The 18,965-nt window shown below is 36.7% G+C and overlaps 1 protein-coding gene and 1 pseudogene across 1 annotated transcript; one reads left to right on the top strand and one right to left on the bottom strand.

The window, feature by feature from the left end:
* Positions 1 to 4,662: 4,662 nt before the first annotated feature.
* Positions 4,663 to 7,487, top strand: LOC143577923 (uncharacterized). The gene is made up of 5 exons (XM_077061634.1): positions 4,663 to 4,956; positions 5,025 to 5,131; positions 5,251 to 5,383; positions 5,460 to 5,654; positions 7,042 to 7,487. The coding sequence occupies exons 1-5, from the start codon at positions 4,699 to 4,701 to the stop codon at positions 7,330 to 7,332; spliced, it is 984 nt and encodes a 327-aa protein (XP_076917749.1). The 5' UTR covers positions 4,663 to 4,698; the 3' UTR covers positions 7,333 to 7,487.
* A 172-nt stretch (positions 7,488 to 7,659) lies between these two features.
* LOC143577916 (cyclic nucleotide-gated ion channel 18-like) lies at positions 7,660 to 12,601 on the bottom strand (annotated as a pseudogene).
* Positions 12,602 to 18,965: the final 6,364 nt, after the last annotated feature.

Below are 18,965 nucleotides of genomic sequence, written 5' to 3'. Positions count from 1 at the left end.
AGTGTGTTGTGCAGGGGCATCTATTTGACTTTGTACAACAGCAACAAACTCATTACTTAAGAAGTCTAGTGTTTGACTTTATAAAGGTGTCAATGTCTGAGTGTTTGTGTATGTATATTTCTACAGGGGTAAAACAATCTTTCCACATGTATGTCTAAGTATGTAATGGTGTCAATGTCTGAGTGTATGTTTACTTGTATTTGTATGCTTGATTGTGTGGTATGTATATCTGTGTGTGTATGTGTAAATATGTATGTATAATTATGTGTTTGTGTATATATGGTTAATGTATGTATGCATCTGTATAGTTTTGTAGTTAATGTCAAAGCGTTGTCAAAGTATGCATCTGTATAATTTTGTAGTTACATCAAAAGATGTTTATGGCATTGTCAAACTATATGTTTTATTTCAGATCAATTTGGCTAATCTTATACTAATAACAGAGATTAGGATTGTTTATGTTAAGTAGTTGTAATAAGCAGCTTACAATAAAAGTCAGCGAGTCATAGATAGTCTAAGTCAACCAAAGAAGGTCAACAATCGGTTGGTTTAAATTGTTGGAGGGTAATATTTTAACATAACGAGCATCCAAATTGCATATATTTTAAAACCACGTGTTCCAAATTGAAAGGGAATTAGTGTCTTTTAAAAAAAAACAAAACAAACAAACGTGGGTTCACAACTGGGTCTTAATTACATAAAAATGCTCGGGTTAATACGTATGAAAAAGCCACCACACATGGTCAATTCCTGCAAAACGCCTCCAACCAAAAGGATGATTTTTGCACTTAACTCTAAAACAAACAATAATACAAGCACATGGTTGTTGACCTTGCATATGTAAATATACGTATGGCTTGAAATTCTTAGAAGACTATGAGAAATCCATAGCAGGTTTCATTTTCATCTTCATTACCTTTTCAGTCATATTTCCTTTTCATATGTTTTGATCATATTCCAACAACTACTTTTTCTTACAACTTTATGCCCTTTTTATGAAAACCAAACTGAACCTAAACCATGAACTAAAATGAAGAAAATTGTAACCAACAATTTGGATGGTTTGGTTTTAAATTTCAAACAGTTTAAATATTTTTTGCAATAACTTGACTCATGATTTAACTAAAAACTGTTGGAACCGGATAAACAAACACTACTATTTTTCATTAGTAAACAACACCAATATTGTGACATCAAACATTTCAGAGCTTAAATATACCAGATAAGAAAAATAAACATTTATTAAAAAGATAAATCTTGTTTGGATAATTGAACGTAGAGTGAATCATTTTCAATTGTCAAGTGAACTATGACCCAATAGTATTGATGAATTTGAATTCTCATCAAACAGATAGTTTAAATCCTATTGTGCGTATTTACATAAGAGTTTATGTGAAAATAAAATTAAGAAGTAATGCTGTGTTCCCGGGTTTTATTTAAGAAAGGAAAAGGAAGGAAAATTTAAAAATGGTGTTCCCGAGTTTCATTAAAAGAAATAAAAGGATGGGAGAGGAGGGAAAATGATGAGTAAAATAATAGGATTTGTATATTTCCAAATTGGAAAGATTTGGATGGAAAGAAAATTGAAAAGAAAGAGGTGATGCCAAAAGAAAAGATAAGAAGAGAAAACTTTCTTTTCCTTACTTTTCTTTTTATAAATGAACTCGGGAAAACAACGTAAGTATCACCATTCTAATAAAAAAAATCCCTTAATGAAAAACTACATAAAACCGAACACTTTTTAAAACCCAAATAGCACAAATAACTTTTAATTAATTTGTTTGCGATTATTTAATGTTTCATTTTAATTTTTCATTTCATACGTTAATTTTCCTATTTTGTATTTTGTGTTGTTCTTTCTAATTCAACTTAATTTAATTTTTTATGTATTTATATATTTTTAAGTGTTAAATGATATGTTGTTGTTATATTTTATTTTTAAATTGTATTCAAATACTTTATATTCGTTACTATTATCACTATGTTTATATATCTATTTAGTATTATGAGTATTGTAATTATTATTATTATTATTATTACCAGAAAATTTTCTCTATTATCTAGAGATATCGTGTTGAACTTTTGTGTTTCTTTTATACAGTGTCATACATACAGTTTTGGGATTGAGTCTTTATGAATATTTTTTAGATAAATGTACGGTTTGTCTACATCTCGCCATCCACAAACCCTGCTAATAACTTTGCTGTTTGTGAGATTTTATTGGTTATAATAGTTATACTTTTCTTCTTTTACATGTTTGTCATAAGGTGGTTATAATAGTTATACTTTTCTTCTTTTACATGTTTGTCATAAGGTATATTTCATTTTTAACCTCGACACTTTTCTACTTTCAAATTCAATCCTCAATACTTTTCACATTTTACAAATTTTTCGTTTCACATTTTGGTTTAAATTTTGCAAGCTAACACGCTGCACCACACCCCCTTCAACACATGTGTTCGATAAAACGTCGTCCCTTAAACACCCGGATTTAACAAAACGTTTCCACTTTACTTTTTCATGGATTTGCACAAAGTAAGGTAGTTTATACTAGTTAAATCAAAGTTTCAACTAAGTTACGTCAAAAAGCCCAAATCAAACCCAAAGACATAAATCATAACCCAACCAAACAAAAAACCCGAAAAAAAAAAGTTTAAATTAGAATTGAGTGCATAAACGAACCTAATTAGTCTTTTATCAACATTAAAAATATTATTAAAAGCTTCGAAAATACAATTAACGCTTTTATCTTATGTCGCTGAAGCCAATGAGTGAGTGTTAAAGTGATAAGAAAGAGACTTGGTGTTTCATGTGACCCATGTTCGACTCTTTCCCACAACATTTAGTTTCAGAAACACCAGGGTGATGATGAGAGATTAAGCGATTAGGTGACTTTCACTAGTTAAATCCTTGAAGTAAACGGGTTCTATCTCACCACACCGTCATGCCCTCGGACGAGCGTTCACGGGCGTTTGCCTGGGTTTTTTCTGGATCAAAAGACGAGTGTATGGTGATTACACTAAATTTATTTGATTCAAATTTCAAAATCCGGCCCACTCTTTCCATTTAAAAATTTTCATCATAATCACCGATTAATTAATGATAACCCATCGCTTTTAACTTTAGTGTTAAAACGTCACTTCAATCCATAACCCAAGGGCCATTCCGTCAATTCCACCACCCCATCGCCGGTGACTCATTTATTTATTTCCGCCGGATTAAATAACAACATCACACACACCCACACCCCATACGCCGTCGTTTTAAACCCTAACACTCACTCTCATCATCTCATTTCCGCCATTCTCCTAACGAGGTAACCTATTGTTTATCGATTCAGTTATCCACATTTTTACTTAATAATAATAATAATAATAATTGAATTTAAATAATTTAAATCTGTACTTGTTGGATCTGTCGGTTTTGGTTTCATTACTCTTGACTGCATACATTGAATCCAAGGTTTTCTAATTCGTTTCATTTACTGGTTAATCTGCAAGTGCAGTTTAGGGTTTTTGTGTGCTACATCATTATGCAGAAGCTTTTAGGCGTGTTCGTGTGTCGCGGTCGGTCTAATTATGCATAACTTTTGTGTAATTGATGGATTGATGATTCTGTTTTCGGTTTTTAACATTTAGTTATCGTATGCTTCGGTTTGGTTTATTATAATGTGGATCTGGCCTGTAGATTCTGTCATAGTTGTCACTAGCGAATAGCGGTAAATAGCGACCGCCAATGTTGTAAAAAGTAGGTTTACAAGGACGAGTATTCCCCGAGTACTCGCCACAAGGTATGCCGCTGAGGAGAGTTTCTTTAACTCCGCCTAATTACTAAGAATCGATCAAAGGTGGTCAACTTCAGCCGGAATCGCATCTAGTCGGTGAACTTGGACCGATTTTGATTAAAAAAGTAATACATAATTCGTATTTTTATAATATTAAAGAACAAATATCATTTTTTTAATTAATGATTAGCGATTTTTAGAATAATTTATTATTTAAAATATTAGTAAACTTATGATATTTGGCATATATATGATATCAAAAAATTAATTTTCTTTATATTTATCATGTCTGAGTACTCCCCGAGTACTACGAGTACACCAAACTCCCCAGTCGGCCGCCTAGGGTCCGCCTAGCGACTTTTGCAACCTTGGCGACCACTATTTCATATTTAGCGATAAAGGAGTAGAAAATTTTTAAGCAAATAATTAGGATTTATATTCACAAAATAAGCTTTTATGGTGCAGCTGTTTGGTTGATAAACAAGCCTAAAAAATAGGTTTCTACAATTTTTAATATTAAAAAATAACAAAAATAAATAAAAAAAACCTAAATACCGCTATAATCACGCTAAATGACCGATATTTAGTGTATAGTATATTTAGTATATAGTGGCCTATAGCCACATCGCTACGTAGCGCGCTATAGCGCCCACTATCAACGCTATTGACAAATGACAACTATGGATTCTGTTATAGTTTATTTTGTTTACATGGAATATCTTGTTGTCGAGTCTGTTTTATATGCGAATCTAGATGATTTTTTTTGTTTATGCGAGTACTTTATATGTGATAGAATTCATGTATTGGTTGGTAATATGGCGAGATCAGATAGTTTGTGAATTGTAATGGACTATTAGACATTGCTCTGCTTCTAGTGTTCATGCTTTAGGGTTTTCAATGGTTGCAGCTGTAAAATGATGTCTAAAACTGCTCTTAGAGATCTTAATTTGCTGCCTAAGTCCGAGAGGACAAACGAGGCCTCGAGTAAAGACATCTTAGCTAAGCCATGTGTTGAACCTACTGATGAAAATGTAGGAGGAAAACAAATGAAAAACATCGTTGTGAATGGTGCCGAGGTTGGACATTCTGGCACAGATGTGGTGGTTGCGGAAGTGGAGTACATTGAATCTGATAAGCTGAATGATCTAGAAGATGTTGATAAGAGTCTTAAGGTTGTTTTCTTTCACTTTTTATCTTATGATGTTCAATTTATTTAATATGAATTCTTATTGTCTTCCAGGGTCTTTTAGATGGGTTAGGGTCTAAAGATTGGGTTTTGCTTTGTGAAACACTCAACAATGTGCGTCGGTTCTCGATATACCACAAAGAAGCATTGAATGACCTATTGTAAGCCCTTTTTATTACATTCTTGAAAACTAAAGGAGTTTACACTTTCATGAATGCCATAATTCATAGCTTTATATACCATTGTAGCTAACATTTGTTGCCACTATTTCGTTAAACAGGGACAATGTGATTTCCCTTGTTGTGAAAGCTCTGAAGAATCCAAGAAGTGCTGTGTGTAAAACTGCCATCATGACTTGTGCAGACATTTTTAAAGCTTTTGGGGATAAGATAATTGATTCGTTGGATCCTTTGGTAATTGATTTATTTCTTTGCTTTCTGCCATTGGTTGCAAGATGTTACCATTTGTCTAATTATCTTTGTCTTTTAGCTTGTGCAACTTCTTCTCAAGTCCTCTCAAGACAAGCGGTTTGTGTGTGAGGCTGCTGAGAAGGCTTTAATAGAGTTGACAATTTGGGTCTCTCCTGTTTTGCTGTTACCAAAGTTGCAACCTTACCTTAAGAATCGCAATCCTCGTATTCGTGCAAAGGCTTCAATGTGTGTTTCTCGTAGTGTACCGCGATTGGTAAGTATTTGAAGTTAGCTTTAACTTCTGTATCATTTTGATTCTTGATTCATCTTGCATAATTCATGTGTTTGCATATTATTTCTCTCAATTATAGCTTCACAAAGTTTTGGCTTCCACTCTGTTTACATGTTCCCTCTGTCCCGAAGTAAATGTACTTAATATCATTCTGTGTTTCTCCCAAACGTGTACTTTCAAAATTATTCATCAAGTTTTCTATTATACATGTAATCATTAAACTGCATTACTTTCACATAACTAAAGCTAGAGCTGGCAATTTATGACAGTTGACATGGCCCGTTAAATATGAAGTTAAGTGGGTTAGTGTTTGGGATAAAAGGTGAGGTCATGACAGGTTGACACGATTAACGTGTCTAAACAGGTTCAACCTTTTATGACACGCATAACAAGTTTGACTTGTGTTAAATAGGTTAAAACAACACGTTTATGGCTCGTTTATCAAAATGATGAACATAGGTTTATAGTTTTATACATAATTAAATATTTTATAACTAAGATGGATTGTAGATTTGTAGTTTTTGGTTACTTTTATTTTTATTCTGTTGAGCTCACTATTTCTTAACCATGTCCAGTGAGCCGTATTGATATTTGTGCTAGACGTGCCGTGCCATTCGAGTAACTGAACCGATATATCGTGTTAAATGTGCCCTGTAACCGCTTATGAAACATTCATAGTTAAAAAGACAATGAATTTACCTGTGTAATCACTTAATAACATTTATGTGCTAGTGAAAGTGAAATCAAATGTGTTGTGTTCATGTTCAATAGTTATGTTAAACATGTTGCGTTGAACACGACCTGTTTAATAAAAAACGCTTTGCCACCTATAAAAACAACATGCACTTCATAGAAGTAAGTTGGCATTTGGGTGCTATATATAATGCATTCACATTCCTAAAACTTTGTGCCTTTTGTCCGGTGAACATTTATGTGGTACAACCTCAGGCAGGCTAAACGTGTGCAGTGGATTTAGCTTCTCTAGGACACCTTTAGCCACTATATTTATATTTGTTTCCCTAAATTATTGGAAAAATATATCAATTGCCTTCCTATATGGCTATATGTCTTGATTTTAGCATTATAGTTGTTTCGGTATTAGATGCTTTTCACTTATGTTTAAGTATTATGGCAATAATCTTTCATGCTCCCAGGCTCATCCTGTTTCTCATTTAAATCAACCAATGGTGATTATTGTGAATTATGTGTTGTTTGTTACTGACATTGTGATTATTGCAAATTGTGTGTTGTTTGTGCAATGGAACTAGGCGAATTTGGGAAGCCTTTATGCAAAATTGGCACTTGCATCTTGATTAGCGTTTATGTTTTGTTTGAGATAAATTTTCTGAACTTTCTGTTTCGCATAAAGGGCACCGAAGGAATAAAAGATTACGGGATTGACAAATTGACTCAAATTGCCTCATCCCAACTTAGTGACCAGCTTCCCGAGTCACGAGAAGCCGCTCGTTCTCTTCTGTTGGAGCTCCAAACCACGTATGAAAAGTCCCCTGTTTTGGCACCCGAACAAGACACACCTTCCGACCAACCTCGCATATTATCTTGGGAGCAATTCTGTAATTCTAATCTTCCAAAATTAAGCGCTCAAGCCGTACTTCGTGTCACTAGCATTACCAAAGAGGCTCCTGTTTCAGGCTTGTAACACTAAAGCATACGCCATCTGTTACTCTTATGTATGGTTTTTTACCCTATCCTTTTACATGTAAATGCTTTTGCATTATATTTGAAAAGGTGATTGAAGTATGTAGTTGCAATATGTGTTCTAAACATTCTTACATTCATTGTTGTTTGGTTTCAAAATGCATATTATACAGTTCTATGCGAATTGCTTCGGTTTTGCTTTATGTTTTTTAGTAGCCTTAAGTTTAACTGTTGAGCATTAATACCATAGAAACTGTTGACACTGGTAGCTTGACATGAGCTTCATTGGTTTGTACCATATGAATTATACATTGTACACTTACCGACTTTAAAACCTAGGCTCGTGCGGTTTAAACAACTGGGGCATTTTGAGACTAGCAGAGGAATTAACTGAAGTCACTTTATGATCACCAATTCCTTTTCTTGTATTAGCAGCAAATCTTGATGCCATCATGGTGGCTCCCACCCCAAACTGTTGACTGCCACCTTGACCATCACTCGATGGCGAACTGTCGCCACTCCCTGAATCGTAAACCAGCTCACCGTCTTCATTGTAATACGCCTTTTCTTGAATCGTCAGTTGTTTTGCAAGCTTTCTTCGTTTATATTTCCGCCACGCGACTTGAATAAGACATGCGCCCCATGTTCGCCATTGGTGCGAGTAGTACCGAAACGCGTGTTGTAGCTTCTTGCTGTGAAGGTATTTGAACTGGTTGGCTACAAATTTAAGGTCTTCGGCTCGTAGTGCAAAGCCTTCAACTTCAGTTAGAGTTCTGACCGATCTTGTTGAAGACGGGTAGCTTGTGGGGTTTGGTAATAACGCCCACGTGAGTAACTCTTCGCCACAGAAGTCGCCTGGTCTGAGGGTAATGGAGTTGAAGAATCCTGATCTTCCACCGTCGGTTGTTGAGCTTTCTAACTGCCCTCTGATAATAAACAACATCTCGTTTACAGGATCGTCTTCACGAACTATGTACGTTCCTTGCGTGCTTAAAGATGACACGAGTCGCTCGCATATGGCATCAAGAAGATTGTCATCCATCTGCGAGAAGAAAGGCACCTGTGGGTACCAAATGTTAATGTTAAACCTTAATACTAATTGCTAAGATAATAAGATGATACGAGAAAAACATACCCTACGAACAAGATTAAGACATAAGTGGCGTTGAATTTCGCGACGAAGATCTACGGGCAACGACTGCAAAATGGACTCTTCATCGACGCCTCTCGTTGCCAGTCATTTATACTGAACAAAACGCCGAACTCGATCCTGCAAATCTTGAGGTAATTGGCGGTGTCTCATCCACTCCTCTGTATCTCTTTTCTTGATCCTCCATTCTTCAAGTCTCACAGTCATGGATTGCAAATATGTCTTACAATATAAATAATATGCATCAGTTGAATACTGAAATCTTTAAAAACTAGAGCATGTAAGAAAGGCATTCATAAGATACCTGCATGTTGCCAATCAACTGTGCAAATAGAATCAAACCTCCAATACATATGAAGGAACAGAATAATGTCTAACCAATATAGATGCTAGTATCCAAATTTTGTCCGTATGAACTGCGAAGAAAAAGAAATAAGCAGGACAAGAAAACGAAACAAACATATACATTAGAGGTGAAGGCTGTAACATCTAGGAATAACCCACATCTATTTTGGTTTAAAGTTGCCAACTTTGAAGGTTGAAGGATTTAAAAATAATCTCAAAGACAAGGAATGAAAAGAATGAGATAAAGAAAAACAAAAGCATTCTTATGTTAAAGAAAGTCTATCCCACATGGAAAGATGAAAGAAAGTAAAAGCATTTCACATGGGAATAAATAAGGAATGAAATTTTCATCCCACATAGAAACAAACAAAGAAATGAAAGCTCTTTACAAGGAAACAAGTTTCCATAGAAATGTTTTAATGTGGCTAATCACTCTCCATAGTCCTAGCGGAGGTGCGAAGCACCCGGCACGCGCTCGGACTCGGACTCGGGCGTAATGTGGCGTTTTGATGGCGCACTTGGCACTTTGCACGCTCGCATCACCAAGGGCCGCTTTAGTATCATTATCCTTGGATAATACAAGGACTAAAAATGGGAATTTGAAGCTTGCATCTTCACGATACACGAAATTGCAAAGCAGGCGCATCTTCGCGATACGTGAAGGACAAAAGACTTGGACCGATATTTAAACATCTTCGCGATACGAGAAGTTGCATCTCTGCATGCGTGACACGTGGTGACATGTGGCAGCACCTGGCGACACGTGGCAACCCTACTAATGACTCAGCATAGCTAGTGCACCTTCTCGATACGCGAAGCAGCTTCGCGATACGCGAAGATGCACGATTTCAGCTATAAATAGAAGGGTGTTCGGCACATTCCAACTCACACCAACCACTTCACTTGTCACACGTTTGCATCGTTTTTCTTGCCAATCTCGAAAGCGTGCCGACCTCGAAAGGCATGCCTACCTCGTGAAGCGTGTCAAGCTCCAAAGCTCTGACGGTTTAAACGATAATAAATAGAAGTGCCGCTCGACCAATCATAGGCATTTAACTCCAAATAACCCGTACGAGGTAGGGGTTCTGATTAAGTTATTATTTTATTATTATAATAGCTTAGACCATAGTCGGGGGTATAGCCCGAACTTTGATTACTGATAAGCATAATATAACTTTTCATAAGCACAGGTTATAATCTAATTGTAGTTTCTTCATGATTAAGAAACACAATCATTTATATACAAAGGGTATAGTTAAAAATAGTATTTCTTAATAATTAAGAAATATACTATTCATTCACAGGTTATAGACAAACTAATGTTTCTTCCTGAAGAAGAAACCTGATAAACAAACAAAAGGACTAAAGGTCCACATGTTTTGTACAAACAAACGAATTATCAAGGTTACAGCTATACAAAACAGACTACAGGGTCTGAAGTTAGATCGTAGATCTAGATATTTATACAAATTTTATACTCGTACTATAGGTCCGAGATAACAGTCAAGCAATCAATCAGAAAGCTGAAAACAGAAACAGGAATCAGTAACAAAAACTGATTTACAGACAAGGGTCCGTAACCGAAATTGATCAAGTATACAGGAATCAGTGTCAGAAACTGATTTACAATCATATAAGGTGAATACTCCCTAAACTTTTACAACTCTTTTAGAGTCTGAACTGTTTACATAGGATTTACGAATCCTTAAAAACTTTGTGTTATAATAATGAGAAACGGGCATACTCAAATTAAGAGTATACATGTGTCTGGATCCATACATACATTGTGACTCGGATTTCCCCGAGGCCATGCATATCATCAAACATGCCTCTGGTAGTCTACAGGATTGATCAGAGAAATGATATTGTGTATATGATTAATTGTACATGTACTTAGGGTAATTGTAACCCAATTGAGTTGGGTGCCTGATGAGTATTGTCACAAAGGTATTGTTATTGGTTCACACACTGGTATTATTGAGTCAGCGTCATTCACCGGCTGTGTGCTGACGTATTTTCCCCCCAACTTTTCAGGGAACTGTAAAAGAATAGAACTGACAAGCAAGGACTGATAGAAGATTGGAGATATAGTCATTAGAGGTGATCTGATGGCTCAGATATTTATTAAAGAATTATATTTTCAAAAAGGCAGATATTTGGAATATTAAAACGGGTGTTCAATTCCCGAGATTTCAATATGATAATATTTTATCTGAAAAGACTTTCGCTGATATTTTACAATATCCAAACGGGTATTCTAACCCGACATTTTAAAATGAATATTATATTTTAAAAGACTTCCGCTAATAACCCGCAACTCTGATATATTTACAAAACAGGTACCAACTGATGGTCACGGCCCTAAGTCGGGGTGTGACAAAGGCTTTGACCGATTTATGTACAAATGGCCATACGGGTCAATTTGGGTTGTGTTTTATCTTAACCAGTGAAAAAAAGTAGCTATAAGAGTAGCGCGTCAAATGGTTATCAGTCGACCACATATATAGTCTATTTTAATGCATACAACCTTCTAAATGATAATATTATTCTCAGGCCTCTAAACGCTTGTGAACCGTTCAGCAGGAAGTTTGTTTATGTTCGTGACATGAACAAGTAATTTTGTTCATCTATGTTTGTTTAACGGTTGGTGTTCGATAGTTTATTCCATTAAAGTTAAACAAACAACACTTACATGCCCAGTTCGGTTGGTTTACAGGCCTAATTATTCATGTTAAAGAGCTGGTACCTCAAATTTCTCAAACCCCACCAAAGGCAATATAAATACTTCTCAAAGAACTTAGATGAAGCAACTTCGCTTGTAAACGCATCCGCAAACATTCCAAACTTAAAAGGCGAAGTTTCATTGCTAGCATCACACAGAGTTCTCAAACTTGTCGATTCGAGCCATTTCTTGCGTTCAGGTTTATCCACACTGTTACAATCCAAAAAACTTATTGCTGCGTCGGGTAAAACACTCGTTATGTATAATAATTACAAGGTTTGGTGCCGCTAAGGGCCGATAGGGCCCCTTGGCGGCACCGTATTGATCCTTGAATTTATTTATTTTTTTTGTTTTTTTGTTTGTTTAGCTCCAGCACTGTGATGAATATAATAGAAATCAAACAAATTTGCGTAGACTTGCAGCCTCAACAACAAGGGCCGACAACGCTCGGGTTTTACCATATTTTTTCCATTTTTAAGCTCCAGTACCGTAACGAAAGTAACCAAAACCGACCAAACTCGTTAACCATAAAATAACCCTAAATTTAGCAAATTAATAATGATGGATTAGACAACATGCCTGAGGTAACGGAAGAGAAGCAGCAACATCAACAATGAAATCCGATCGCAAATACTTCCTCGCGATCTGTCGTTTATCCATAACCAGCTCGCCTCGGCCAAAAACCTTAGAGCTGGGAGCGATAAACGCCGTCCGAAACTTCATAATAATATGCAAAACGAAAAAGACGTCCGTGAACGATCGCCACGTGTTAATGGCGATCATGGCCGAGTTATCGGTCGTCATGCATGTGTCTCCGCCAACGTAGGGAAGGTAGAAATACAAAGGATCGATAAACAACGAGACGAGGCAGGTGACGAGGAAGAAATGGTTCCAACGAGTGACAACTTCGCCGTTAGGGTCAAGGATCTGGTATTGCCATAAGGTCTCCTCGCTGTTAGCTTGGTCGGAGGAGACGGTTTTGGCGGCCGTGGGGCGGGTGAGGGAATGGCGGAGACGGAAGGCGGGTGTCGTTAGCACCCGGTTCATCATCATCGATTCCGGACCTTACGACGGTGAGTTGTTATGGTGGGTTGGGGTGGCGAGAAGTTGCATGCGCGCCAAAAAAATAATATTAGGGTGTGTGGAGATTAAGATGGGATAATGGAAACCATTGATTTACAAAATAAGATTTTAATTGTATTTGTCTTTAAAGTTTGCTTTGATATTTGTGATCCATTAATTTACTTTTTGGACGTAAATTTAACATTGATAATCAAACTTTTACTGAATTTGATTTGTATGGTTTTAGTGTGAAGGATTACTGAGGCTTTCCTCTTCTGTCACGATAGCACCGGTGACCTTTACCGGTTCACTTGGCTACCACTACGGACCAATGGCATCGCCGGCTCGGTTATCCTGGAGACACCATTTTAAATTTATTACGTTCTCGTTTTTCGATTTATTGTAATAAACTTTCGAGTTCAACTATTTGCAATTCTTGTCAATTAACCAGATATACTCGTTCACCTTTTTATGATTCATTATCTGTTACGTTTGCACCATTTGACATTATTCACTGTGGCTAGGGATGGCAATGGGTCGGGTTTAGGTATTCCCAAACCCATACCCAGTTATAAAAGTCTATCCAAAACCCGTCGGGTTTTCATCGGGTAATTATCCGTCGGGTTTCGGGTTTTCCCATCGGGTTTCGGGTTTCCTATTGGGTTTTGACAAAATACCCGTTGGGTATACCCAGCTCAAAACCCGTCGGGTTTCTACGAGGTTTTGACAAAATATAACTAATCGATTACAAAGATGGTTACCATAAAGGTAAAATATCTTAAATAATTAATATAAACAAGTTTCGACAAATAATCTATTTGGAATATAGTATATATATAATATAAATAAGCTATATTGGGTACATCGGGTATATAATCGGGTAAATGGGTCTATGTTATCGGGTAATCGGATCGGGTAATCGGGTATATTAGAAATCCCAAACCCACGAAAAATTTCAAAACTAATCCCAAACCCGTCCAAACCCTAACGGGTCGGGTATTACCCGTCCCATTTATGTCGGGTTTCGGGTTTTCTCATCGGGTTCGGGTTTCATTGTCATCCCTAATTGTGGCTTGTGGACTTCACCAGTTTTTAGTAAATCAGGTTACAAATATTGCGTGGGCCTTATTGATAACTTTACACACTTTGTTTGTGTATACCCATTTAAATATAAATCCGACACTTTCCCCACATTTGTCAAATTTCACCGTTTTATCTCTACTCAATTTAACCTTAAAATTAAAGTCTTTCAAGTTTCAATGTGACCTAGGGGGAGAATTCAACAACAATGAGTTCAAAACTTTTGCTCATCACCATGGCTTTATTTTTCGTTTTCCGTGTCCTCGAACATCCTAACAAAATGGAAGATCTGAGTGGATGATCCGACGATTAATTGACATCGTTCTTACACTTCTTACCCATGCAAATCTCCCCGCTTTTTTCTGGGTCGAGGCATTCCACACAGCCACCTATCTTCGTAACATATTAACCGCCACACGCCTTTTCCACTCCACACCCCATTTTGCCCTATATCGTCGGCATCCAACCTACGACCTCCTATGCGTATTTGGATGCATGTGCTACCCAAACATCTCCTCTACCCAACCACATAAACTTCACAGCCGCTCTGTTCGGTGTTTTTTTCTAGGACATCCCACCGAATTTCGTGGGTATCGTTGTTTCAACCCAGCCACGAGCAAAGTTATTATATCACACCATGTAACCTTCGATGAACTCACTTTCCCCTTCCGCAAACAAGCCATGCCCCAGTCATATACATTTTTCGAGGACCCACCTACCTATTTTCCTTTCAATCCATTTACCTATACCTATAATTCCGAATCTCCACCTACTGTTCCCCAGCCTAATGCCCTATCCGATCCTCCAAACAATGCAACAACAAACATCAACAGTCCACATTCACCACCCTTGGCCCAATCGGGTTCTCAACCACAACTCTTGGCCCGATCACCCTCCACACTCAATCAACAAACCAAACCTCTATAGTCAAACCCAAATGCCTCCACCCACTGCTACACATCCAATGATCACCCCGAGCTTGCGCTGGCATAAACAAACCGGTCATCCGACTAAACCTACACACTACTACCAACCCCACCATCTCACCTATCCCATAAACATATGCTATTTCCCGGTCGGATCCAAATTGGCACAGTGCCATGGAAGATGAATTTAACGCCTTACAGAAAATTACACATGGGAATTGCTACCGCGTCCGCGTGATAACCCCGTTATTAGGTGTATGTGGTTTTTTTGATACAAATACTGAACTAATGGTACGTTAGACCGGTATAAAGTCCGACTTGTTGTGAATGGGAAATCTCAAACAATGGGGGTCGATTGTGATGATACTTTTAGTCTGGTTTGTTAAACCGGCAACCATTCGTACTGTGCTTAGCCTAGTCGTTTCACGTAAATGGCCTATTCATCAGCTTGACGTTAAGAAAGCCTTTTTGCATGAACTTTTACAAGAAACCGTTTACATGCATCAACCCCTGGAATTTGTTGATAAAAATGCCCCGACTCATGTTTATCGGCTGAAACGGTCTCTTTATGGTTTAAAACAGGTACCTCAGCCATGGTATAACAGGTTTTCATCTTATATTGTGGCACACGGGCTGCGAAGTAGTAAGTGTGACAGCTCGTTATCCGTTTACGCTCACAGGGGTAAATTAGCCTATCTACTACTTTATGTGGATGACATTGTTCTCATGGCTTCAGATCCAAAATCAATACGTACGATTATTAATACACTATCCCGAGAATTTGCTATGAGTGACCTTGGTACACTGCATCATTTCTTGGGCATTAATGTCACACGTGACACCTCCGGTCTATTTTTATCTCAATCTACATATGTAAAGGATATCATCAAGCGTGCCAGACTGACCAGGGTGTAAACCGTGTGCCACACCAGTTGATGTTGATACTGGAGCAAAGTTAAGCGCCACGGATGACAACTTGTTACCTGATGGTTTGGATTATCGGGCTCTCACAGGTGCCTTACAGTACCTTACGTTTACTAGGCCTGATATCAGATATGCAGTTCAACAGGTGTGTCTTTTTATGCATGATCCTCGTGACAAACATTTATTATTTATGAAGAAAATTATTCGATATATTGGCACGATTAAATATGGAATTCGTATATCTCCGTCATGGGTTGGGGACTTGAAGGCCTACTCCGGTGTGGACTGGGGTGGTTGTCCGGATTCCCAACGTTCCACCTCAGGTTATTGTGTGTTTCTTGGTGATAATTTGATATCATGGTCTTCAAAACGACAACAAACTGTATCTCGATCGATTGCAGAGGCTGAATACCGTGGGGTGGCCAACGCAGTTTCAGAAACTACTTGATTGCGGAATCTTCTTGTTGTATCGTTTATTGTGCGAATGTTTCGGCCGTATATTTGTCTCAAAATCCGGTTCAGCATCAATGGACGAAGCATGTCGAGACTGATATACACTTTGTTCGGGAAAAAGTCCGCCTTGGACATGTTAGATTGCTCCATGTCCCCGCTGCTTTCCAAAATGCCGATATTTTTACAAAGGGTTTATCTCATTAGCTATTCGGGTCCTTTCGTAACAGTTTAAGCGTTCGTAAAACCACCGCTCAAACTGAGGGGGAGTATTAACCGACAAGATTTTGTTACAATAAGTATGGAATAGATTTGGAGTATAGTTCATCATCATCATCATCATCATCGTACTCAGTATATCCCACCAATAGCAAAGCTATGGTAGGAGTATAGTTCATCCTTTATGTATAATTATATTTGATTTACATTCCATGTAATCTTCATCCCTATTTAAAGGGTCGGCTTTGTTAATGAAAGATTACGATTGTTAACAAAAAGGAGTCAAGTACTTGTCTGCATTTTAATATATGAGGTGGTTGTATGATACGTTCTCTTGTGATTTGGTCGCTTATGTTTATTACATTGTTGTGACACGTTTGGCTCTTTGCATTAACTGATTTTAAAAGAAGGTTAATTTCATATGAAATGACTATATATATACTATTGGCTAGTAGTGACAACAATGTTATATACTAACCATGTTTGCATAAGCTATCCTCCAAATATCACTAGTAACAATTGTATTCTAATTTTTCCATTTTGTTTTCTGGAAGAGCAAAATTTCACATTTACCATGCATTTGTAAGGATTTAAGTCAACAACCTCACATGCGTAAGGGGGCACCATACCGCTAGACCAATAGGTCATTGGTTCTAATATTCCAATGCACGTCATTTTATACGAAAACATGTTAAGGTTAAGGCGAAGAAATATCCTCAAAGTAAAATGAAAGTTGGTGGCATGACGACATAAATCAACCTATGGTTTTCAAAATAATGAAGCTGATCGAAACTTAATAAGTTGCTTGTGGAGATGGAGGTGGAGGTGGAGGAAAATCGATATAGATCAGGTCAGATCCATTTCATGTTTCTTCACTGCTGAAATAAATTAGCAAAAAATGTTTCAAGAACCACGGAAATGGAGCAATGAAGGGCGGAGGTGGAGGAAAAAAAAAGGAGAATATGACATTTCTCTATATCGATAAAAGATAACAAGAGAAGAGTGTAGGCATGCTCGCAATTCATGAATAGCGGTCAAATCTAAATTTTATGGCATGTGTTTTTGTTAAAAATATGAAGTATGCATATTGTTCTTTCAATTTGTATCCAAAATATATCTGTTTACTTACATGTTATTTTTTGTATTTTGTATATGGGCTTGTTCGATGATCAATGGGCTTTGATGCAAGCAAGATGGCTTTGGGCTGTAGCAGTTTGGTCGAGAGCTTAAGGATTGTGGGTTGAAGTTGTTGCTATCGATAAACATAAAAGAGATGGCATTATCTTCCAGACTTGATGATCTGCATTTAAAGTTTCACTCTCTCAACATTCAAGAAGTAATCTACATCAAATCTACCATAGCGATCATCAGTCGTTCGACATTCTGGTTTTATATCAAAATTGTTATCTATCATATAAGTCCAGGCCTCGTTTTGGTTTTACGATTTAGGGTTTGCAACTGTATTATTGGTCGTCTCTTTCGTGTTCTTGAGCGATTATAATCATTCATCACGATGATGATTGATGTTGTTGTTTGTTAGCTGTTGCCTAGATCGTTTTGCTGATTCCATCTTTGGTTTGTTTTGAATAAAAGATCTATTTGTATTACTGGTTTATCCTTGCAAGTAATAAAAAGATTTTAAGTTTTTTACGGTTTTAATTGTAACTTATGTAATATTATGTAACCTTTGAAAATTTATGAATTTCAATTTTAAAATTTTGACTCAACTATATTATATTAAAATATTTTTACTACTATTCATATCTCTAATTATATTAATTAAATTTATTTATCATATTAGAATCTAATTAAATGAAATAAAGAGGTCACTAAAGATACTTATAAAAGTAATTGATGATTTGTGGATGTAAAGTTGTTGGTAGGGTAAAGTAGATTGGTTGCCAGAAGCATGTTTTAAAAACCGGTTCAAACATGCCGGTTCAACTGGTGTTGAACCGGATTTTGGTGAGCAGTCCGGAAATTTATACCCGGTGTATTTAAGCGGTTTATAGAACATTAAACCGGTCGGTTTTCATAAAAAACCTATTTATACCGATAAACCGGTTTAGAAGCCTACAAGAGTTTTTATGTTTTTGGGGGAAGAAGGCGTTCGAAAGATTTCTTGTGCTATTTATGTGTCATATTAGTAGCCATATGTTTTAACTTTTAAGTTTCTGAACTTAGTGCAATGCTGACAATCCATATGTAAATATACGACGTGGCAATATCAGCAAATGAAGTACTCTTTTAACTATAGTCCATATATAGAATAAAATGACATTACTAACGTGTTCCTAATATTGTTTTTAAGAAAGTGAGAAAACCAATTGACGATTATAATTCATTTTTTCTATAAACAGAACATGTTTTAAAGTCCTTCAGTTGAAATCCAACGTTGTATACGATTGAGAAAATTTCCATTAATAAAACAGTGTACGAATGACATACTAAATCCACCATAACAAAGTTTACGTCTAGTTAAAAACATATAAATATTGATCAACCTAATTCGGCTATAAAAGGTGGCTTTGATGTAATTCGACACAAATCAATCAGAGTTTCGCATGGCTTGTCATATTCTTCTCTTAGTGTTCGGTGTTACAACTATCTTTCGTGTTGACGTTCAAGCGAGCAAACGCTTGTGTGTAGCAAATTTATCCCTTCCCGGTGCGTATTCTAAACCTTAAATACGTGCAAGTTTTTTATTATTATGATTCAGTTATTCGGTTTTTCTGACTAACCCTAACCCTGACGTG

This window comes from Bidens hawaiensis, unplaced genomic scaffold, assembly GCF_021521415.1.
Source record: "Bidens hawaiensis isolate Kalapana, Puna unplaced genomic scaffold, B.hawaiensis_p1.1 tig00028938_1, whole genome shotgun sequence".
Taxonomy (NCBI): Eukaryota; Viridiplantae; Streptophyta; class Magnoliopsida; order Asterales; family Asteraceae; genus Bidens; species Bidens hawaiensis.
Note: the sequence above shows the minus strand (reverse complement) of the source record. Positions and strands in the feature narration are given on the sequence as shown.